This window comes from Podarcis erhardii (assembly GCF_964252035.2).
Source record: "Podarcis erhardii genome assembly, chromosome: 2".
NCBI lineage: Eukaryota > Metazoa > Chordata > Lepidosauria > Squamata > Lacertidae > Podarcis > Podarcis erhardii.
The window spans coordinates 87,174,257-87,198,346 of record NC_138498.1 but is presented as its reverse complement, the minus strand read 5'-3'; the positions used below and the strand labels follow the sequence as shown (position 1 = coordinate 87,198,346).

The 24,090-nt window shown below is 45.2% G+C and overlaps 1 protein-coding gene and 1 long non-coding RNA gene across 8 annotated transcripts; one reads left to right on the top strand and one right to left on the bottom strand.

Moving 5' to 3' along the window:
* Nucleotides 1–403: 403 nt before the first annotated feature.
* LOC309335503 lies at nt 404–3,070 on the bottom strand. Its single transcript, XR_014153546.1, has 2 exons — nt 2,880–3,070; nt 404–1,594 (listed from the first exon to the last, which is right to left on the bottom strand). It is a non-coding gene; the product is annotated as an uncharacterized lncRNA (long non-coding RNA).
* Nucleotides 3,071–3,231: 161 nt separating this feature from the next.
* On the top strand, nt 3,232–20,226 carry LOC309335501 (clathrin heavy chain 2-like). 7 transcript variants are annotated; one of them, XM_081850559.1, is made up of 11 exons: nt 3,232–3,350; nt 3,900–4,022; nt 6,327–6,564; nt 7,326–7,391; nt 9,490–9,721; nt 10,681–10,830; nt 11,727–11,845; nt 12,598–12,762; nt 12,875–12,988; nt 13,810–13,986; nt 20,170–20,226. In XM_081850559.1, exons 3-11 carry the CDS (start codon nt 6,490–6,492, stop codon nt 20,179–20,181), a joined length of 1,110 nt encoding a protein of 369 aa, XP_081706685.1. In that variant the 5' UTR covers nt 3,232–3,350; nt 3,900–4,022; nt 6,327–6,489; the 3' UTR covers nt 20,182–20,226. The 7 variants fall into 7 exon arrangements, with proteins under 7 accessions (XP_081706685.1, XP_081706681.1, XP_081706686.1 ...); XM_081850555.1 differs by lacking the exon at nt 20,170–20,226 and adding an exon at nt 14,098–15,055; XM_081850560.1 differs by lacking the exon at nt 20,170–20,226 and adding an exon at nt 14,060–14,159.
* Nucleotides 20,227–24,090: the final 3,864 nt, after the last annotated feature.

Sequence of the window (24,090 nt, the reverse complement as noted above, 5' to 3'; positions counted from 1 at the left end):
TTTCCTTTAATTTTTTTTGGGCCCCCCAAGAGAGTGGGGCCCTAAGCTATAGCTTGTTTAGCTTATATGTAAATCCGGCACTGATAGAGGAGCTCTCTCACACACAACCCCACTTGTCCTATTGCTCTCCAACGTAGGATGACATGGCATCCAGCCAGGTGAGGTAGGGAAAGGCCCATCCATTTGACTTGGAAACAGGGCTCATTCTTTAAGAAGCAGATGATGCATTCTTAGCTGAGTAGCTAAGGCTATAAGAACTGGTTTGATTGATTCAGCAGGTTTCCTCTTAGGGATTCTAACCTTACAGACACAGGATCAGAGCCATGCATATAATCCAGATTGGCTCCCCAATCCACTAGCATTTGGGGATCTGAGGAAACAGAAGAGGGGAGCAAAAGGTAGGTACCATTGTGCATAGGTTTTTAATCATTTATATTTTTAAAAAATCCAAGAAGAGAAAAAACACTTAACGTTTTGGAAGCTCCTGGATGTGAGAAAGGGCACAAATCCTGTGACGTCATGGCATAATTATTTCCACACCCAACCATACCCTGTTCTGCGTGACATTTACGAAACTGGAGTCAGTATGGCTAGAATCAGTCCAACCAATGCTTTAATATGTACTATATATGTTACTCCAAAAAAACTTTTCATTATTACCAACACAGGAGTGGGCAAACTGCATTAACTAACTATTCTGAGATAGGTGGCAACTTTCTGTACTCTGCAGTTTGGAGTTACAGCACACACCGGGAAGCGCAGAATGTGTCCAAGGGAAAACTAGGCACTTCTCTCGGAACACCACTATGCTTCTTAGTGGAGGCCAGCACCACGGCCTCCAGCACCCACCCTGGTACTAGCACCAGTAAGTTAGCTATCTGAATCAAAGTGGGGAATGGCATCCCCTGCATCTGGTTCATGCAGTCAGAAACACCACACTCCATTCCAGAAAGAGAGTATAGTCTTCCTGACATATCCCTAGGAGGCAGCCATACCAGTGGTTTTGTCCTGGTTTTTCTGATGCTGTTCACTGGTCATGTCCACAGCCAAGTCTTACAAGAAGTACCTTTTTAAAAGTGTTCCTCACCTTCAAACTTTCTCTCTAATGTCCCGCATATAACCAACAGGAACAACAAGCTGGGGGCACTTCAATACATTTGACCAGATTCTTGCATTTTAGATAACAAGCTGGTATGTGTCTAACGATAGGCAAGCCAAAAAGAGATAGCTCTAGGCCAGCATACCATAACCTTTATGAATGGATTCACGGTCTGGGAAAGGTTCTGATTCACAATGCAAATCAGTGGGCCAGAAACAACTTCTCACCCCATAAATTTGCTTGTAAGGGAAGTTTCTGGTGAACTGTGCCAAACAGCCAGCAGAATATTTGATAAGTAAGAATCCCTTCCACTCTGCTTAACCTATTCCCAAGTATACCTTGTGTTGCTCTTTGCAGTCTCAGGGCAGAAACCTCAAGGTTCTGCTTCTCCTTGTTCGCATATCACCTGGTACAAACACAGCCTTACTGAGTACCAACCAGACCACACTCAAGCCCCCTTGGTTCTCAAATACGGCATTGGTCCTCCAAGCATTCCTGAATAAAGTAGAAGGACAGCTGTTAAAAGTAATTATGTGTACATCACTACAGTATTGGAACACTACTTTTGAACTGGATGGACCTGATCCAAAATCCTGGAATTCACACCTCTCATCTGCATCCCAACAGCACAGATTTGGTGCCACTTGAAACACATATGGCTTCTCAATTCACACCAAAGCTGGTTGAGGGAGTACAAAAAAAATTGTATTTAACAAATGGAACGCTAAAGATTTTAAGAAAACGTCAACATTTTGACAGTGTCAAAGTGTTTCAATTGCCACCAAAAATTTCAGGCATCTATTTTTGACAATTTTTTATCAAAACATTAAAGTAGTCATCTTGTGCCTATTGGCTATATGAAATCCCCACATCTGCACATAACTAATGGCAGAACTGCATGTTAGACTAAAAGCACAATACCGCACCCACCCATTTAGCAACATTTAGAGGACCAAAAGTTAGCTCCATCTGACTTGCATGTAAAAAAACCATGTTTATAATAAATAATTGGAAATTACTGCCTCCATTAATAAAGAACTCATCCTGCACTTCTTTTACAGGGAACATTTCTGGTCTTATATCTAAACTGTTGGCCTTCTGCTTAGCCATTATGAATGACCTTAAGCAATTTCTTGATTTTCAGAATGAGTGCATTTCATGGGTAGGCCAACCAAGGCCCGGATCTGGCCTAATCGCCTTCTAAATCCGGCCCGCAGACAGTCCGGGAATCGGCGTGTTTTTACATGAGTAGAATGTGTCCTTTTTAAAAAAATGCATTTCTGGGTTATTTGTGGGGTCTGCCTGGTGTTTTTACATGAGTACAATGTGTGCTTTTATTTAAAATGCATCTCTGGGTTATTTGTGGGGCATAGGAATTCGTTCATTCCCCCCCCCCAAATATAGTCCAGCCCCCCACAAGGTCTGTGGACCGTGGACCGGCCCTGCTGAAAAAGTTTGCTGACCCCTACTTCTTCCTTCCCAGGTTTATGATTTTAAAAAGCAGTATAAAGCACTCAAAAGACGAACTAAATTTTGCAAAGTGATATTATTCATTCCAGTCACAAAAAGCTCAGATCCATAACAAGGAATTTTTAATGGCACGGTTCTTAGTGACAATGCACTCCGAGTGCTCAGCTAGGAATTCTGAGTCTCTCCAGAGTACAAAGGGATTCCAGAACTTTTAAGTTTGCAGATCTAAGCTTACTTACACGCTAATTTTAAACAGTTTCACCATAAATAAGTTCACCACTAAACTTTGATCAACTTTAATGGGTCTTACTTCCTAGGAAGTAATATAAAGTCTGCTTAATACTGCAGCCTTACAAGAGTGAAAATCTCACAGAACTCAGAAATGTTTCGGTTTGTGACTTCCATGATGGCTATGCTCTGCCTCCATGGTTGGAGGCTGTCCCCTTCTGAATACCAGTTGCTGGAAACTGCAGGGTAGCAGAGTACTCTTACACTTGGGTCATGCTTGCCAGCTTCCCATAGGCATCTGTTTGGCCATTATGAGGTCAGATCTTATGTTCTCAACTGCTCAAAATTCCATAGAAGGGAAGATGTTGTTCGCGGAAGCTTCTCTTGCCACCACTGCTGTGTAATAAGAAGAGCCACGCTTTGTGACATTTCCAGTTCTTCTGTGCAACTGTCTAAAGATGGAGAAGCCCACTTGGGGGCTGGACCCAGCAATGCTTTCTCCAACAAAGGAACCCTGATGCTAGTAACCTCTTTTCAGTAATCCTCTCCACTGGTAGGCTCAGTGTTGCCAAGCACAAACTTTCCTACAGCGAAAGAGAACTCTAGAAGCAGCAGAATACTAAAAATAAGCCAGTATGATGTGTGAATTAAATGAGGGTGGCAGAAATGTATATTTGCTACCCTGCTGCCACATCCAACCGCAAGACACCCATATAATCACACCACAGGGAACCCCATTCAATCTAACTTTTAAGTAACTCAGGGAAATTTATTGGCCAATATATAAACAAACAAACTTCATTAGCACAGAGTTAAGGCTCCCCTGGGCCCACTCATTCCCTCCCAGAATATCCTCCCAGCAAAAATGTAAACTTCACACAAACAATAAATAAAAGGTTGGACTCTTGTTATACCAGAAAGGTGCCACAGTTTCCCTGGTGAACACTGATCTTTGCCATTTATCCTCACAGAACTTGTCACTTCTTTCCCATCACAGCTATAGAGCACACAGTCCCCTCACACCCCACCATGTTCTTCCCTGGACCAATTCACCAAATAATCTTGTTTTGCTTTGTTTTTTGGAATACTCCGCTGCTCAAAGAGTGCTGAAAGGAAGTTACTAGGCTCCTTGATCTCATTGTGAGAAAACACATTCCAAAGCTCTCTGTGTTCCGGAAGAGGCTCTTGCCAGCTTAATGCTTCACAAGAAAAGGCTGTCCTGGAGGTGAGGGGAATGTTATCTTTTGTTAGGGTGATACCTAGATCCACTGCAGTGATCTCAACTGGAAAGCCCCACACTACTGCCAAAAGTAGTAGTTTGGGGGGTTTGTGCAGGAAGGGGGACTCATTCTGAGACTCTAGATTCCAGGTGGATGATTTCCTAGGAGGACTAAGAGCTTCAGGAATGGGTTTAATGCCAAGGGCTAAGAGATAAGGACCAAAAGATGAGTAAACAGCACAAAGAAGAGGGCTAAGGGCTAAGAGATAAGGACCAAAAGATGAGTAAACAGCACAAAAAAAACTTCAAAGAAGGGAGCTGGAACTTCAGGACCTCCAGAAACAGTATTTTTTGTCATTGGCATCTGTCTGTCTCGAGAGATAATGGAATGCCCCTCTGGGGTGAAGACAAACTGCTGTGTTAGTGGCAGTTAAGTGACCACCCCAGGGTGCAAGCCTGGGCAGTATGTATGGAGGTCTTGGGTTGCTCAGACAGCAGAGCAATAGGTTTGGCATCAACTTGGCTGCAGGAGTTGTCAGGAGAAGGCATACAAGATGCCATCCAACTGTTTTAGGAATCGACTCTGGATATGTGTGCTCCTTAGATTTTTTTTTCTCTGGAAGATATCCTACAAGGCAGCGGAAGTTTAGGATCAAGAGTTTTCCTTCTAGATGGGCTACCTTCCCAGGTTAATGAGCCCCATCTGTCCCTCACTTCCCTCCTCATCCACTAAAACAGAGACTCTTAAAAGGAAGTTTAATTAATTAATTCAGATTAATTTTATCAATCTGGAACAGGCTTCCATTACATATCAAAGAGACATTGTTTCTACTGCCTTTTCAGCACCTATTGAAGATCATCTTTTTTTCAGCAAGCCTTTAAATAGAGCCTTTTATCCCAGTCTGTTTCCTTATTGGATATGAAATCCTTTTCATATATGAAATCTTTTCATATATGTTTTATTGTTAATGTTTTAAATTACTTAAAGATGTTTCATAGGAAGTGATTCATAAATGGAATGGAATGAAATAAAGTAAAATAAAAATGGGGAAGAGACATTTTTAAAGGAAGTTGAGAGAGATGAAAGATCTGAATTTCACTGTTGCTCAGTTTAGAATGCTGGAGAAGGTTTGAAAAACTGACAATACAACATCCCTGAAAGAGCCTAACCAAGAAAATTAGAAGTTCTAACTTGCAAAGATTGAAATCTGGAAAACAGGTCCAGAAAAAAAAACTCCTCAGGTTTACAAAATGCCTGAAATCCCCCCCCCCTCTCTCTCTCTCTCTCTCACACACACACAACCCATCAACAAAATACTTTTACAGAATTATTAGCTCAAATGCAACATTAAACTAAATGTTCCTGATTGCGATCAGTGGGTAAATACCACAAACATTGGGAAATGTCTTGCAAAAAGAACTTTAAGGGGGGGGGAGAATTCTGGGCTCTATCACAATATCCCTTCCTGTAACTATAAATGTACAATCCTATGCAAACGCAAACACTTTAAAGCACACCCCATTGGGACATACATAGTGCGCACTGGGGCATACACACCACACATTTAAATCACATTTCTTGCCCCAACCCCCACTTGAATCCTGGGAACTGTAGTTAACCCCTACACTACAGAGATATAACACACACCACCCATAACAATCTACAGTTCCCAGGATTCATGTGTGTTGATAGTGGTGATTATCAGATTTTGGAGTCCTTCAAGAGCAGGAGTAAATTTTGTTAGAGAGCAGTGTTTACCAAGTCGTTGCTCAAGCAATATGGACCTTTCTAAATCCGCAATTCTGCTACTTGGGAATTCAATGAAGGACATAACCCTAAACACACCACCAAATAAGTGCCGTTGAAGTACGTAGGAATTATTTTTAAGCAAATCTGCTTAGGGTCCTTTTACTCCCTACCCCAGTCTTTTTCAAGTCAGTCGTCCCACTCATTTCAGCGGGGCTTGCTCCAAAGTAAGAACGCACAGGATTGCTGCTGTGTGCTCAGATCTTGTGCAAACTTACTTGGGAGTAAATATTGCGGAATGAGGTGAGACTTCTAAGTGTATACAGGCTCAAGTTATTACTTGGGTATTATTTTCACTCAGATACTAACAGGACTAACCAATTATCTGAGTAGCTCGATTTCAAATTGAAAGCGGGGGCTCACGTTGATTGCATGCTACTCTGAGCGTAAGCAAAGGTCCCTTCCCTTCCCTTTCTCGCCTCCCTCCCAAACCCCATAGAAAACAGGCGCGCCAAGGCGAGAAGTTTTTGCTCTCTTGCTGACATCCCATTCTCGATGTGCAGGGTTTGTTCTGCATGAAAAAGAATTTCTGGTGGGTGATTCCACGTCTGTATCGGCACTATCCAGAGTCACATTTACTACCTTTTCTTGAGGACAAGGCCTTGAGAAATGAGCACCGCTTAAATTAATTGGACTTGCTCCGAAAAAAACCTAGGAGGAGTCAGTATGGATTTTCAGCTCTCTGCACTATCAGGAACTTGGGCTGAAGACAACCCAGCAACGAACCTGATTCCGATTCTGGTCTGCAACCCAGATCTTCTGCTAGCCACAGCTCCTTCTGATATGCCTCTAAAACTTAACATCCAAGAGTTATATATTGTACTGTATTTATAAAAGCATTTATATGCCGCTTTCTCGTGCAAAATACCAAGGCGGGTGTGCAAGCTCCACGATCTGTGTTCTGCGCGTAGCAGATCGTTAGGCTGTTGGTTTTCATACACAACGGCTTCCTATCCGCTTGCTCCGGGTGGGGCGAGTTGGTTGCTTTCCTCTCCCTTTTTCCTGGGGCCGCATCAGACTGTTCTCCATGGGGCCCTTGGTCTGGGATTGGTCGAACCGGTAGGAGTAGTAGAGAGAGAACTGGCTGAGGGATCCTCCCTTTTGCTAGGGCTAATTGGATCGAGTCTGAAAGCTAGATCATGTACACCTGGGAAAGAGGGCAGGAATGGCCTTGAAACGCCATTATAATCCGAGAAAAAAGGAGGAGGAAAGAGTAGGAACTTTGGGCAGCCGCGGTGGGGAAGACTGACAGCTACGCAGGGCGCTTCCCTGTAAGATTTTAAAGGCTCAAATATTGAACTTTGTGGTGCAGTTGTTTTCACGGATTTAGTTGCAGCTTTTCCTCGGGGTGAGCCTCTTACTGTAACTCCTGTTTTAATTTACTTGCTAGCCTGGGTCATCACTCCCGACTCCATAAACCTTCCCCAAAGCCGCTCCTCTCCCCACGTGTCCCCCTTTTCTCTCCCGCGCACCATTTGCTCCTATTTTTTTCTGCACTGCAGGTTGATTCGGAATACCAAGCTATGAGCGAGCCTGTGTCTCCAGTCCGCGTGGAAGTTTTGACTCAGGTAAGCAGGAAACAACCCCCCCCCCAAAAAAAACCCACGTAGCTCAACCCATAGGCCTCTGTGGGAAAATAGTTACTCGAGAAATAGTTACTCGGGCCTGGGCGGGTGCGCGATTTGGAATGGGTCGAGCTCAGGGTTGGTTGCGGCGCTACGCAGCCCAAGAGATTGGGAAAGGGGCGAGGTGGTTGTGTGGATAGAAGATTTCCGGGGTTCCGGTGGAAGCCATTTTAAATCTCCTCTGGGGTCATAAATGAGAGCTGCTCCTATAGGAATCAGTGGTTGGTTAGGGGAGTTCTGACTGGGCATGCCTCCACCCCCACAAGCAAAGCTTAAAAGAAGTATTACTGCACTGTCCTCACGCAGAGAGGAAGGGCCTTTTTTATTTTTTAGGTGTTTCAAGAAACATTGGTGGCAGGGAGGGGCAGCTGCCCCCCACAGTCAATAAAAATCGATAAAAATACATAGCTAACTGAGGTTTTGCCCACCCCCCAACAAAAGGCCTGCCCCACCCAAAAAAAAATTCTGGCAGTGCCCATGCCTGCCATCACAAAAACAGCCCATTATCTCCATATTGCAGGTTGGGGACGGCTGCTGGGAGATACTGCTTATGCCAGCCCTTCAGTCTGCTAGTAATACGACAGGTTGGGGGTTCAGGTGATTTCTAGCCTAAAATCCCCTGCATTAAAAGACCACTTAGGTTGTAGCCAAGGTCAGTCTAGTCACATTGCCACCTGCTAGCCCAAATCCAATACTTGGCTATGTGCAAAAGCCTTGTCCTCTATTGACTTGCATGCAGGCATGTTTCACTTTAAAAGCATCTTTGGATATATCTGAAGAGAATTGGGCTGTGAACTTATTTGGGGGCATGGGTGTGTGACTTCTGCCCATGATGCCAGATCACAGCTGCCTTAGAACCTTGGATTTCTCCAGTGACTTTCTTGAGCTTCTCCTTTCTGGGTGTAGAAAAGAAAAGGGAAAACCAGTCTTGAGTGTAGTCGTTAAGGCTGTAATCCCCCACATCCTTGCCTGGGAGTAAGCACCATTGAAACTGACTATGCTTCCTTCCAAATATACTTACATAAGGTTACATTTTCTGTGCCTATAAAGGGAGTGGCTCTGTTAGTACAGTCAGTTGCATTCTTCATGCAAAGGTGGAGTTATTGGTTGCATCCCCACTTCCATGTTGAGTAACATGGGAATGCTAATGCCTGACTTGGATTGACTTTTTTCCTAACGTTGTTCCTATCAAAATGGCTACCTGCAATTAATTTCTTTCTTTCTTTCTTTCTTTCTTTCTTTCTTTCTTTCTTTCTGGTCTTACTCTGTAGGGGTCACTCTTTCATGTACATTTTTATTACGCAGTACCTCTATCTTTAATTTATAGCAAAAATCAACACTTTAAATACATTTTGGACTTCAGTTTGGAACATGATTTCTCAGTGCTGTCCATATTTTTTCTATTCCAACAGGGGAAATATAAAAACGTCACATTTGGCAGAAATAATCTCAAGATTAGATCTTCATGAAACCATTTTTATCGTGTTGATTTTCTAATTTTCATATTAAGTTGTTTTTAACTAGTCAGCAGTACAAAGTACTTGCTAATCTTTCCACTCTTCTACACTTATTTTTGCTGCAGTTAATTTCCTAATGAGCAGGTCAGACCTAATCAAGCAAATGGCCTGAAAGCGTATGATGGATATTACAAGGAGGTAGCAGGTGGAAAGAATGAATAGCGGCAGAGTTGGAGGGTGGGAAACCTGGGTTCAAATCACTGCTCAGCCATGGAGTTCAGCTGCAGTTCAGTCCTATACTTTTTGTTGACTTCTGAGGGGGGAGGGTTTCCTAATGATGCTCATGGTGGTTCCTGGTTTGCAGTTCCTTGTTCAACAAAAAAAAGTACATGAGCAGCTTAAATAAGGAGCAGAAGCTGACATACTTGGGTTTCTCCCTCACCCCAACCTTGGGTCACACCAGCTCGTACACATACCCCTACAAGGACACTGTTCCCTTAGCCTTGGTTCAGCTCCAAACAGTTTTGTGGGCATTGAAACCCTTCTCTGGAAGAAAGCTCCACTCACGCTCCAATTCTCTGCAGCTCCAAGCCCATGGCATTGTATCGGAATACATCACCTACCCTCGTGTAACCTTCTCGTCTGCCTCTCGCCTCTGTGTCCGGCACAGCCCTCCTGGGGACTCCTCCCGGCAATCGCTGATGCTCTTGGATCCCCGTGCATCTCCCAAGGAGGATCAGGCTCCGCCAAACTGGACTTTGCATCATGTGCAAGGGGCTCTGGCTAATCCTAGCCGTCCACTGCTTGCTGTCAGAGGTACAGTCATACCTCGGGTTACAGCCGCTTCAGGTTGCGTTTTTTCGGGTTGCGGACCACCGAAACCCGGAAGTACTGGAACGGGTTACTTCGGGTTTTGGCGGTCGTGCATGCACAGAAGCACCAAATTGCAACCCGCACATGAGCAGACGCTTGCGAACTCTGCAGGTTCACAACCTGAGCGTCCACGGTATTTCATTAATAGGAAAGCTGTCTGGTTATTGGAAAGTAGAGTTGAGCAAAGGAGAGGAAGTCGGGGTGTTGTGTGTTACTAAATTCGCCACAGAGTAGACCCACTGAAATGAGTGGCCCTAAGTTACAAATGTCCTTAAATTTCAGTGGGTCTGCTCTAGAGTAGGACTTGCGTTGGAAGCAATCCAGTGTGGATGGGGGGAAGGAAAAATAATTGTGAGTGATGGAAAGCGAATGCTAGAGGGTCATTTTGGTACTGAAGGGGGAGGACTTGTGTTATTGCAGAGAAGTAAAGGGCTTGATGTGAACTGAGGTGTCTTTGAGTGGGAGATAGGCTTAGAAGAGGGAAGGTGGTAACACCGTCCGGCTGTCATTTTATTTTGGGCAGTGGTGGTTCTAAAACTGTGGGAGAGGTTGGAGTATTTGTTATCCCTTGGGACAGCAACATTTCCAAAGGAATTCTTTGTCTCTGACCCACTTAATGTTCTGGTAATGCCAAGCGCTCTCTCTGCAGCCTTAGGAAACGTCAAGTCATTTCTGGTGAATGAGCTGCCATGTCCCAAAGTTCTCATTTGTAGCTTTCCGTATTATTTACCTGCTTTCTATTTGGTTGTGGGGGCTTCTCATTCAGTTTTGCAGAAGAGACACAGGTACACCTAAAATACAGTGAATTGTCTATTTTATAAATTGAGGGGCCTTCACTGTCAAGCGGCTCCACTCCCTCAAACTGCAGCAGTTGTCTTAACCTTCCCTCTTCTTCCTTTTAGCGGGGCAGCTGGCCCAGGTCTACGACGTGGACCAGCGTTCCTTAAGGTACCAGTGGGAATTTGCTCATCCTATTGAGTACTGGGTGTGGTTGAACGCTGACATTCTGGCTGTGGTGACAGAGGAGGATGTCTTCCACTGGACTGTAAAACGTGAGTGTTCGAGGGACTTGGGGAAGATGTTGTTGGGGTGGCTGTAATGAAAGAATCCTGGGCAGGGGCAGGTTGTAGGCAGAATGATGAATGGAGTTAAGTGGTGAAACCAAGGGTGTTTGATGGATGGAGTTGGGAGTAAAGGAAAAGGACAAAGGAAACATGCATTGTAGGAGAGGCAGGCTGTCTAGTTTATGGGATAAGCTAGTGATTATTGAAGGGAATTGGTGGGGAAGCAGTGTGCTGGCATTGCCTCAACAGTCTACTGTGATGAAAATTAAAAGCAGAGGGGTAGTTTGAGGATCTATCCATGGAGGATTGTCCTAAAGCAGCAAAGTGCCCTTTGAAGCAGACACACTCTTCCGGGGAAGCTGTTTCACCTTTGCTCAGCTTCTCCTTTAAGTGGGCGGGTGGCAGCAGTAGCGCCATATGCAGCCCAGCCCCCTTAAAGGAGAAGACAGAGCACTTTAATCTTGGCACATTAGCTCATTAGATTAAATCCTGTTGCCTTGGCTGTGTGATCCTGTTGCCTCCTAGGAACAGGATGGCCTAGCCAGTGCAGGATTGAACCCTGTCCTCCACCCATCAGCTGACATAATCACTGATGGGTGGGTGAGTGTGGTTTACGCGTAGTGGTGGCCAAACTTGGCCCTCCAGCTGTTTTTGGGCTACAGCTCCCATCATCCCTAGCTAACAGGACCAGTGGTCAGGGATGATGGGAATTGTAGTTCAAAAACAGCTGGAGGGCCAAGTCTGGCCACCACTGGTTACGGAAAGGGCCTAGCATGTCAAATTGAACCCCTTGGCCAGAAGTTCCCTACTTAATCTATCACGTAAGCCATATGAATTGAACAGAAGACCTTGACTCCATTCCTTGTCTGTAATCTCCCTTCAAGGTTCCGGACCAAGTTGGCAGTTTAGCCGACATGAACGTCTCTGTGGCATGGAGGTGGTAGGATATCAACGGGATGCCAGTCATATGTGGATGGCTCTCTCTGCTCTAGGACTTGAGCAGGTACATAATTCTCTGACCCCGTGGCTATGATACAGTGGTGCCCCACAAGACGAACGCCTCGCAAGACAGAAAACCAGCTAGACGAAAGGGTTTTCCGTTTTGGAGGCGCTTCGCAAAACGAATTGCCCTATGGGCTTGCTTCGCAAGACGAAAATGTATTGCGAGTTCCTGCGGGTTTTTTTTCCTTCCCCCCCTTTTTCTAAGCCGCTTATCAGCTGATCCGCTAAGCCGCTAATAGCGCTAATCCGCTAAGCCGTCAATGGGCTTGCTTCGCAAGACGAAAAAACGGCTAGACGAAGAGAATCGCGGAACGGATTCTTTTCGTCTTGGGAGGCACCACTGTATGTCTCTTGTTTCTATTTTCTATTTTAAAAATATTTTAATTAAGTTTTACATAACACGTTTCAATTTAAACATAGAATTCACTTTCACATTTAGGATTCTCGGAATCCCCTTACTTCCCACCACCCTTCTCTGGTTTTCATTGTCAATCCCTTCTTCTTTCAGCTTATGCATTTTTTTAAAAAAAATAATGTTAAAAGTTAAGTCTCTTGTTTCTAAACCCATTACATGGCTTGGTGGCTCTGTTCTAACCTAGATATAGCCAACATTGTGCCTCGGATATCGTTTGACTCCAGCTCCCACCAGCCCTAACTGGCATGGCCCAATAGTCAGGGATGGTGCGAGTTGTACTCTAAGCGGAATTGGCTACCCCTGCTCTGAATCTCTCTCTCTTTGTTTCCTTCTCACAGAGCCAAGTTGTGGGCCTGACCCAGCTGTATTGGCGAGGGGGCCCACTGTCTCAGGTCATAGAAGCCCAAGCAGTAGCCTTGCCTCAGCACAGATTTTCCAGGAATCCAAAACCTTCAACATCCCTCTTAGCTGCTGTGCGGAGAGGCAAGGAACAGGCTGGACAGGTGACTGAGGCTTAGTAAGGATGGGCAAAGAGGAAGTTGGGAGACAAGGTCTACTGGGTAGGGAGCCAGTAAAGTCTCTAACTCTGCACTTGCTTCTTGTTTGTGTCTGCAGTTTCATGTGGTAGAGCTAGGCCCACATCAGCCAGGGAACGCCGCCTTGCTTAGTGCCCGTGACACCTTGCCTTTCAAGGGGACTCAGCTAGGGGACTTCCCCAGTGCAGTACAGGTGAGTTTTGCCTTGGAGACAGTTGGCTTATGGACCTGCTGAACCTTGGACAACAACTTCTCTCATCCCCATCCTGACTGGGTCTGATGGGAATTGTAATCCAAAACATCTGGAAGGTGTCAGTTAGGCTGATGTAGTTGGTGGTGGGTTTTTTGGGCCTTCCCCATCTAACCCAGTGGATGTCTGGCTATTTGATCCAGAGTTGGTGGCCATGTTTTCCACGTGCCCGGGAGTAGTTGGGACAAGGGGAAGAAGCTTTTAGGGCATTGCCGGGGAACCTTTGGCCCTCTAGCTGTTGCTGAACTACAACTCCCATCAACCCCAGAAAACATAGCCATGGGAGTTGTAGTTCAGCAACAGCTAGAGGGCCAAAGGTTCCGCATGCCTGTTTTTGGCAAAGGGTGCCTAACCTCTTTGGGCCTGGGGACTCGTTTCTAAATCTAAAACTTCTGTGGCCATCACAAGATATCAATTTCGCACAAGGAAAACTGCCTGTGCTTAGAACTCCCCCACTGTCTGAAAAACTGGTGAAACATGGGTTATCCCCACCCCACACACAGACAGACACCAAGAGCAGAAACAAAATAGACAAAAGAAGCAGAAAGGGATACCCCAAACAAACAAACAAACAAACAAAAACAAACAAAAATTTTTTTTATTAAGGGAGGTCAGGGCCCCCCGGATGGGTGGTCTGAGAGTGCCATTATGCACTCAAGAGCCATGCTGGTAATCCCAGTCAGAGTATGGTTAAATAATATTGATGTGATGTGGGAAAGGGACTGATTCAGACTGCTCAGGCAACTGCTTTTCTATCCTTTTAGTTCCTGCCCCACTTGGGTGTGGTGGTCATTCTTACCAAGCATGCTTTCCTCTTCCTTGCTGACGTGGAGACGGCACAAACCATCCATCGCATCCACCTGGTCTTAGATATCCTTTTCGCTACTGTACTTGATGACGAGAGGCCCCACAGCCTGCTGGGAGTTTGCCGTAGTGGCAAGGTGAGTCAGAGGAATGGAGCGACTTAAATGTCGGGGTAGAAATGAGGTGAGGTCTGGAAGCCATTGCCTTCAGGTTACCTAAACTCCCTTTTGTCTTTGCTGCTCCCCCAGGTGCTGTCTATCTCTATCTGTCCATACGCTCTGTGCCAATATATCTCCCACCATCCTACCAGCCTCTGCCTTTCCCAGCGGGTGCTACAACTGGTGGGCCAGATTCCTGCTCCACGGAAAGCCATTTCTGTGGAGTGACTTCTCCTCACCCAAAATACTGAGATGGAACGCTTGCAAGTGCCTCAAAACTGTTTTCATTCCTAAGTGGATCTTATGGGGGCTTTGGGAAAAGGGAAAGGCAAACTGAAAGCATAGGAACGGGGTGATGTCCACAGCAGTAATGTGGACGCCTGCTGAGCTGCTATGGAAGCAGGGAAGAAAGAATTGATAATTTTTGTGGGGAAAGATGACTCTTATAACTATGAACATGAATGTGATGTTTGGGGTATATTGGAGATTTTTTTTATGAGGAGCAAAGAGGGTGTTATTTATGCTGCAGGGGGCATTGGCATTGACTATATATGTGTCTGGTGGTGGTCTCTGCCTGCTATATTGTCTGGCTTGCTTCCCTTTTGAAAGTGGTGCTGATCCTGTGGCAGCTGTGCGCCTTGTCTCCAAGGAACACTGGGTCATTGGTGCAGCGGAGGCAAGAGCTTCTATCCACAGCTCTGCCTTTCCCACCTTCTAGGTCATGACCTGCTGACTTACCATTGCTTTGAAAAAAAATAAAAATAAAAGGAAGCTGAGTGGCTTATTTACATACCTACTAGTCATTCACACAGGGAGCCAGAATGACAAATTTGCCAGTGTTTCCACAACAAAGGTGCCATTTTAAATTAATATCTGTCTGGTGTGAGCAAGTTTTTGGAGGGTTTTCCCGAGACGTGAAAATACTCAGGACTTTGTGTGTGCGTATGTATAAATATAGTGGGTTGTTGTTGTTGTCTTTTATTTTCTGGCAATATTTGGTCAAAGGGCAGTTCAGCATATGAATAAAATACACCTCCACCCATCTGCAGCCAGTGTGGTGTAGTGGTTAAGAGTGGTAGTCTCATAATCTGGTGAACCGGGTTCGCGTCTCCGCTCCTCCACATGCAGCTGTTGGGTGGCCTTGGGCTAGTCACACTTCTCTGAAGTCTCTCAGCCCCACTCACCTCACAGAGTGTTTGTTGTGGGGGAGGAACAAAAAGGAGATTGTTAGCCACTTTGAGACTTCTTTGGGTAGTGATAAAGCGGGATATCAAATCCAAACTCCTCCTCCTCTTCTTCTCTAGTCAATAATTGTGTCTCCCACTGTAGATGCTTAGGAAAGAACATCGAAAGCACATCCTGTCCAGCACTTTGTTCTCATAGGGGGGCGGGCAGTAAGATGCCTATGGGAAGCCCAAAGGCAGGACCTGAGCATCAGGTCATTCTCGCTCCTTCTGTTTCCAGCAACTGGTATTCAGAAGCATACTGCATCCAATCGTGGAGGCAAAGCATAGCCAGCCTGGCTAGTAGCCATTGATAGCCTTAGAGACAGGTAAGTAGCTGTGTTGGTCTGCCGTAATCGAAACAAAATAAAAAAAAAAATTCTTCCAGTACCACCTTAGAGACTAAGTTTGTTATTGGTATGAGCTTTCATGTCCATGCACACTTCTTCAGATAACCTTGATAGCCTTATTCGTCATGAATTTGCTTAATCCTGTTTTAAAGCCATCTATGTTGGTGGCCATCACTGTGTCCTGTGGGAGTGAGTTCTGCAGTTTAAGTGTGCGCTGCGTCAAAGGGGTCCTTTCTTTTGTCTGGTCCTGAATCTTCCACCAACCAGCTTCACTGGATGTACCCAGTTCTGGTGTTGCAAGAAGAGGAGTAAAATTTCTCTGCCCACTTTCTCCACACCTCTCTTGTGTCATCTCTTCCTTGCCTCCTCTTTAAACTGTGAAGCCTGGGTACAAATTCCTTTACTGTCTCTGCTCTCAATCTCCAGGCTTGTTCAGTTCCACTGTCAGTTCCTCTTCCAGGGGAACTTTGAGAACTGGCACTCTGTGAGGGAAAACAGGGATCTAACTCTCAGCACCCTCAACAAGCGACACTTCTTAGGATACTTTGGGAGAAAGCCATGACTATTTAAAGTACTGTGGTGATGCTTAAAATGTATGGTGTGTATGGGCCCATGAACTCCTTGGCCTGTGTTTGTGGGAGAAATAAGGAGAGGGATCTGGGAGGCAAAAAAAAGCAAGCCACCTAAAGCATACACCTGCAGACACTTTCAAATATCCTACATGCATTGGTCCTCAGAGCCATTTCCAACTCTTAGCTGCTTTGGGGTAGCAGCCACGGACAGCGTGTTGACCTCCAGAGATTATGCTGGCTGGGGCTGGTAGGTGTTGTAGCCCAAATGTCTAGGCGACACCAGGTTGGCGGTGGCTGCCCTACAGCAGAACGTGAGGCACCCTATAGGCACTTGCCACCACCTCTTATTTCTGTGGCTTTTCCTTTCTCTTCCCCCTTTATGCTTGTTGAATGCAAGAAGCATTTGACCTCAATCTGTCTGGTTGGATTAGAGTCCCAAGATGCTTCTCCCCTTCCTCGCCACCCCCATACATGGAATTCTGTCACAGCTGTGAAGCCATCTTTTTCTTTGTTGGCATGTAAGCTGCAGAGAGCAGTTAATGGCTGTAATGGAGGGCAGGTGGAAGTAAGAGAAGAGAATGGACTGTAGCTTGATGGTTAGAAAGAGGCCACTTGTATTTTGCTGGCTTGCGTTAATTACGAATTGGTAGTTGAAAAGGCCAGTGGGGAGAATTATTTGCAGGGGGAGAAACAATAAAGGTGGAAGAAAGCAAATGCCACACTGACTTCCATGCTTCACAGTAGATTTTGTAATACGTTTTCCCTGAGGTGTGCTACCCTGGTGGACATGACACATTAGGAGCGGAGAGCGTGTATTAATAAAATAAAAGTTACTTGGCAAGTTATGAAAACAATATTCCAACCTAATAGAGTCCAATCCTCTATGTAATCATAGATGAATCTGTTCAGCATGTAGCATAACTGTAAAAATTAACAAAAGTCTTCTGTTTAGGGGTGAAGATGGATGTTAATATGAGATGTGAGAAGTCCAGTGCGGTTTAGTAGCTAGCTTCCCACAAACTGAATGCTGATTAAGACATCAGTATTTTCTGCGCTCCTTTCATTTCACCTGTGCTATTGGCTTTTTTTTAAGTGGGTGAATCTTTGGGGTTTTTTTAATGGGGAGGTGTATTGATGATGTCACAGGTACTAGCCAACTGGTGCCATCTACAGCTGGGTTTCTTACTTAAAACTCAAGTTGCAGAATAGGGTTCCCTTACCAGAGGCTCTCCAGAGGAGAAAGTCCATTTGGATGGAGTATAGTGCTCCTATACTATCCCCATGGCTCTACAATTGTTACAGCTGTAGGTTTGCTGATCGTAAAGAAGCTGCTGTCTCAAGAGCTATTCTCTAGGGAGACAGTGGCATCTTTATGTGACAGGATAAAGAAAGACCTTGCCGCTGTGTTTTTGCGAAGAAACTAGAAGAGTGGCAGGGATTTATTCCATTCATCAATGTCTCTTCCTCCCTCACCCTGCTTTTACAAACAAACACACACACACACACATTCCTCTATCTCCTCAGTGGGAAATTCTACATTTCAGCCTGATGATACAAGAAAAACTGCCGTCAGGGCAGGAGGCCAAATGCCAGTATAGAAAAAGTCTCTGAGTCAGATGCAGATACAAAATGAAACTTCTCCCTTCCATGTCAGAGTAAGTAGCACAAAGTATAGCTTCAGGGGGGGAAATCCAATAGACACCAATTAAATGCATGACTTGGTTGCTGCTGTCACTGCTGCTAGTGGCTCCTTGCTGGTGGCTGCTGCATACGACTGGTCATAGCGGGAGTGGCAGAGGCTGTGCACGGTTCCCATGCTGCTGCGGCTTAATGTTGCAAAGCCGTTTGGCGACTTTTGGCCTCTTCTCCTGTGTGTCTGGCTTTTCGCTGCTTTGCGTGCTGGCAGCGTGAAGCTGAGCTGTTTGATTGTGACCTGAAGGTAAAATCCGACGCATGCTTGCTGGGGAGTAAACAGGATTGAATGCAATGGGACTAACTTCTGAGCAGATACTAGACATGTATTCTGAGCAGACAAGTCTAGTATTGATTGCCAGTATATACATGCATTAATGTGTGTGGTGTAGTGGTTTGAGTGTTGGGCTTTGACGCTGGAGCCCAGGTTCAAATCCCCATTCAGTCGCAAAGCTGAGCACTAATAGGACTTGAGTAGCCTTAGGAATCTTTCAAGAGCCAACATGGACTAGGACCTTGGCGGTGAAGCTCACTGGGTGATCTTGGGCCAGTCACTGCCTCTCAGTGACTGTGAGGATAATATGAAGAGGGGGAGAACAACATACACTTCCTTGAGCTCCTTGGAAGAAAAGTGGGATCTTAATGTAATAATTACATACATCTGCACTCAATACAAGCTTGCATCCACTTGCCACTTAGATAGGAGATTTCTCATTTTAGAGGATCTGGAGAAGGGAGCAAAGTATATTTTTAAAAAATGCTGTGGGGCTGAGCTGGATAACATCAAGGTCTCCTCCAACTGAGTGGTTCTATGGTTGGAGTCTGAAATGACTAGTTGAAGTGTCAAACCTGCCAAACACATCATCTGCTAGAGAAGCTAATGGTTGGAGATGATGATGATTTTAATTTGTATCAAGTAATCACAACTGGAAACAACCACAACATTCAAACAAACAGTTTTGAGGCTTTTCTAGAAGAAGAGACCTTTTGGGGAATGGGACTTCTCTTCCCCCTTCCAGCTGTGCGGAGTGTACTAGTTTGGTCTGTATAAGGTGTGAGCAAAGGAAGTGACTTGAGGGGAGTTGCCTGTAGACTGAACTGTGTACCTGGGCAGCAGACACAAACAAATCACCTGGTTCACAGTCTTCCTCTGTGGTAAGTTGTATTTCTGTTTAAAGGATAGTATTATTTTTTTGAAATTACCATATTTGAATTTTATGCAAATTTGGATGGGGGGGAATAATGCACATCTATTTTTATGCTGCAGAAGTGCCTATCCTTGCCCACCCACAATCAGATCAGCTAAAGGAGAGGTACGGGATCACTTCCCACTCTGACACCAGACATATGAGTCCTGTGAGTCACTGGGTGGAAGGCTGTATATACAGCATACATTTATAGCACACACACACACACACACACACACACACACAAATTAATTGTGGGGACTGTAGTTTTGCCCTCACAAAACTATAATTCCCAGCACCCTTAGCAAACTGCAGTTCCCAAGATTCTTGGGATTCTTTTAAATCTATGGTGTGTATGCTGCCTAAGTCTCAAGTGACCCAGAAAACCTACTAAATTCCAAAGACCTAAAAACAAGTTTCAGTGTTGTCAGAAACACCAGTGTTACATACACCAGCATTTTCTGCAGCAACTGTGTGGCATGGATGTCATCTATAGATGTATAAACATCTGGTAACTGATGTAATAACATCAGGGGTGCAATATCAGGCATATATAAACATCAGGAAACCCAACTAAACGTTTAAAGTGTTATGAGATGCCAGTATGTGCACTGGTGAGCTCCAAACTTCCATGCTTCCTCAAATGTAGAGGTCCTCTGGGTGCTAATGTATACATGAGATATCATTTCCATGGTTACATTTGGGAGTTGACTAATATGTTGTTACCCTAGCCTAGAGGGCACCAAATAGTTACTCAGTTCTCAAGGAAACCAGCATCAAATGATTATTTTTTTGGAAATCTGGATTGCGGTTATGCACTTCTCTCTTCCCCTGAAAGAAGGCTGATTGGTTGCATTCCACACACAACTTTGCTTCCATGCTGTAATTACGAGGTCTGCATTTAGGCTGAACCCACTTACTTGGAAGTAAGTCCCATTTCTGAGGGGATATAAGACTGCACTGCCTGCGGATTAACCTTTTTAGATCAATTGGTTTAAAAGGTGGCACCCCTCCCCCCCCAATTAATGAGGCAACAGATGTGGGGTGGTGGAGGAATAACTTGTAGTATGAGAAATTACAGACAAAATGGATAGCAGATATCATCTTAGAAGATACATCTTCCTTTGTCTCCACACAGAAGGGACGCTAGAGGCTTTGGGAAGATGGAGACATGGGCATCCTGCAAAAAAACAAAACAAGGAAAGGCGAAATCGCCCCCCCTCCTTTGGATCTATTGTTTATTCCTATGCAAATTTATGCGATTAATTGATTAAACATTATATGATTAATCATCTAAGATTTCTTTAATGAGGTGACAGCCCTAATTGCCATTAAAATTGCTCCTGCCTGCCACCGAAAAGTTAACACTGCTTCAGCAATAATTATGCCTCTGCTCCGTGTTTGCTAGTGAAGGCTCACACAGGCATTTAGCCTGCGGTGAAGATGGTCTCCACCAAGGGGAAGAAGCGATATTGTTCTTTCTACGTGGGCACAAAATGAGTGCTAGATTGTATCTTATTTCCTGTAATAAAAGCAAGGAAAATGCCAACAGGAATCAAAACAGTGCCAGAGGTTATGGGAGGAGGGACGGCTGAAGCTGTTGCACTGCCTGAGGTGATGATACCGCTCACCTGCCATTTACAAAAGGACTGGTGTGTCAATGGGACAGACTACTCCACTGCTCTCAGAGATAGCAAGCTACTTTTAACAGATGGCCCTCAGTGTTTGCTACCCAAAACGACTGCCTCACTTTGCCTTGTGGTGGTTGCCTCAATTGGCCACCTGGTAAGGCTGGGCCTAGGGGAGTCTGGTGCCTGTTGGGCCTGGGAGGGTGGAAGGCAGGGAGGTCAGTCACAGGGGAAACCAAAGCAAATGGCCGCCAGAACTCAGAGGCCAAACCAGCTCATTTTTGTATCCTTCCCTCCTGAGTCCTACAAAGACAACACTATGACTAAAGAAGAGGAGGCGGCTGAAATCCAGTGTCACCCACTAGGCTGGCTGAGGGGAGCTTGGTGGGGCAATGGCTCACTTGCCTATATGAAATAGCCTCCACTGGCTGGGGAAAATCAATAGCTCCTAACAGGGCTTTTTTAAAACCAGAACTCAGTACTGGCACCTCTCAGGTGGACACCATTGCCATTATAAGAGAATGATGGAGGTGTTTGTGGTGAGTTCCAGCACCTGTTTTTATAGAAAAATAGCCCTGAGTCCGAGAAGCTAAATTCCAACCACACAAAAGCCAAAGATTTACTCTCTCTCTCCACCTGCCCCCAATAATGCCATCTTCTATTCGGGCACCCAAGAGGTCAGTTCAAGGACACATGCCAAACACTGAGTGGTGACAGCAAGATATATGGCCTGAGGACAGGGGAGGTAGCCTTAGGAGAGACCCAAAGACTGGCTAGAGCTTTCTGGAGGGCTATGTTGGACTCCTGGGTGTGAGGTTCTGCACCTCTGGTGAAGAGGTAACAAAACTGACATAGTGTCGTCGTTCGTAGAATTTACTTATATAACTATCCCTGACATGAAGCATAGGCAAGGTATATACAAGCAAGCTCTACAAATTCTTCATTGGACTCTTGGGGTAGGGTGATTTCACCTTCTGCATTAGAAGAGCTTAAGGACTGAAACAGATGGCAGCGCTTGACTGTGCAAGCATTACACACACTTCATCATGTATAAATGCACTTACCATATGAGCTTGTTTGCGGTCTATTTGCAGAGCTAGCACTCAGCGTTTGTAGGGCCCAGGCAGGTGCACGGTTGGCGTGCCAGCTCTACATACCAATGGGCTGGCTCACGTGGTAAGAGCATTTACACAATGGTGCACATATGAACAACTCACACAGGCAAACACTTTACATGCAGCCACCACCATACTGCTTTCCAGGGTCAGCTTTATAGGGTGGCAAGGTGGGGCATTTGCCAGGGCCTCGTGAGATCAGCGGAAGGCCCACTGCTGTAATGGCCCTACCATTTCTACTTGGGAGGGATGTATCCAAGAAAACTGGTTACAGCCTAAAGTAATTATCAGTTTAAATGTCCCACCTCCTCCAGGTTTAGAATGGGGGCACCATGCCCAAGGGCCCCCAAAATCTTTGAGCCAACCCTGCTGTTTTGGCTGCAGTTCTGTCCTGCGGATGGTGACAGTGTTACACAGAAGTGTAGGGTTTGGCATATTGCCACGTCTTTCGTGAGCATGACACGTACCATATCATGTACCTCCGTGCCCTGTGGCTAGCTTGGAGAGAGCTTGCGGCAACCACGTTGCTATGCAGTCTAGAGGTGTCTGCTTGATTATTCCCCAGTAGGCAGAGCTGAAGGCCTGAGGAGTTTCTTCTCCATGGATAAAACCATTTCTCTCATCCCATTAAGTATATTTAAGCAAATTAATGAAATACAGTTTTACAAAACCCACCATCACCCTAGAACCTTCTTTAATTATGAATTCTGCATGGCAACCGTTACCAAGAGAGTCTCCTCTGAAACTGATGTTCAAAGAATTCTACATCAAATCTTCAAACAGCTGAGAAAGGTTCAAGCTACAAAGTCAAAACATCTGTTGCCTTCCATGCATTTTTCAACGGGGAGATCAGAGAGGAAGGGGGGGAAGCAGACAAAACAACCCCAGTTCTGCTTTATTATTTAAATATAACATCAGCTTCTGTCACATGCTTTATGCTGAAAGAAGGCAGGATTTTTTGAGGGGAGGGTGCAGTACAGATTTACCAAATGGGGCCAGAATTCTTAGGCCCCAGAGAGCCTTCCTTCACACACACACACACACACACACACACACACACACCCCTTCATTTCTTCTCATTTTGGTTGAGCCAGGACAGACTTTGCCAGCATGACAGAAGGCACCACTAGTTGAAATTACAAGGCAATTCTTACTTTATCTCTGGTGTTGTGCACCTTTTGAGCCAATGTCTGGTCACTTCTGCCAGTGCAGTGGGGTGCCCATGTTATGTGAGGATATTATTTAACACAGGGGTGATGAACCTGCAACCCTACAGATGCTGCTGGACTTGGGCTGCTGGGATTTGTCCTGCAACACCTGGAGGCACCATGTTCTCTAGGAAGGAAGGAAGGAAGGAAGGAAGGAAGGAAGGAAGGAAGGAAGGAAGGAAGGAAGGACCAATTGATAGACTGAAAGACAAAAGGCAGCCTGGGCACATCAATATAAAATAATAAAATGTAAAATAACATAAACATAGAAAACTCAGAATCACAAGGCATTATTATTACTGTTACTTTATACAGCTCTATCAGAGTATCGGTGTGTTAAAGAGCAAAGGAAAAAGACAGGTTCTTTCCCTGAGGAATGTACACTTGGAAACAGAATAATGGGGGAGACAAGTAGGATGAAGGGGCGGAGGGAAGGATAGTCAAGTGTTCTGAGTTACTTTGAGTCAATTATATTTCACTTAGTTTAGTTGCTGTACAACAGAGCAAGGACGTGATGGGGGGGAGTTACAGGAAAGCTTTGCTAGAGTTGCTTTTGCAAAAGGACGTGAAAGGAGAAGAAGGGTGGTATTTATTACAAACCTCCACCCCCTGTATCACCTCCTGCGCATCCCAGTGAGGCTGGGCTACCCACCATTCGTGGTCAGTGCGCTGGACCGAACAGGCTCTGTCTCATTTGTTTGACTGCCCTATTTGTTTCCATCAGAGTCTTTAACAGCTGCCCAACACACACAAGATCTGAGGCTTTTGCCAACAGAAATGAAATGGTGGAGGAAAGCTTTAACTGTTGAATTGCTGCTTCTTGTGCAGGGCAGGAGCCCTGACGGAAACATATGGGGCTACCACACACACAACACTGCACTTGCCTTCTAACATTTTCACACAGTCATTTTCTTAATGATGTTGTGGATAAAACCAACATTGATTGGTTAGTTTTCTCAGTGTGGCAACTGGCCACATGAGTTCTTGCCACAAGAAAACTCTGGCCCACAAATCATGGGTACCGAGCCCCAGAGGTGTTGCTGCTGACCTGTAATATTATCAACACATGGCACACCATTCACCACACAATGATTTCACCACATAAAAA

Bases quoted from the DNA above. Each gene is read 5' to 3' on its own strand.
- LOC309335501 (XM_081850555.1), top strand. From the start codon at position 6,490: ATGGATTTTCAGCTCTCTGCACTATCAGGAACTTGGGCTGAAGACAAC. The intron at 9,722-10,680 runs GTACAGTCATAC...TCTTCCTTTTAG, and splicing joins TCCACTGCTTGCTGTCAGAG to CGGGGCAGCTGGCCCAGGTC. The intron at 12,989-13,809 runs GTGAGTTTTGCC...CTATCCTTTTAG, and splicing joins ACTTCCCCAGTGCAGTACAG to TTCCTGCCCCACTTGGGTGT.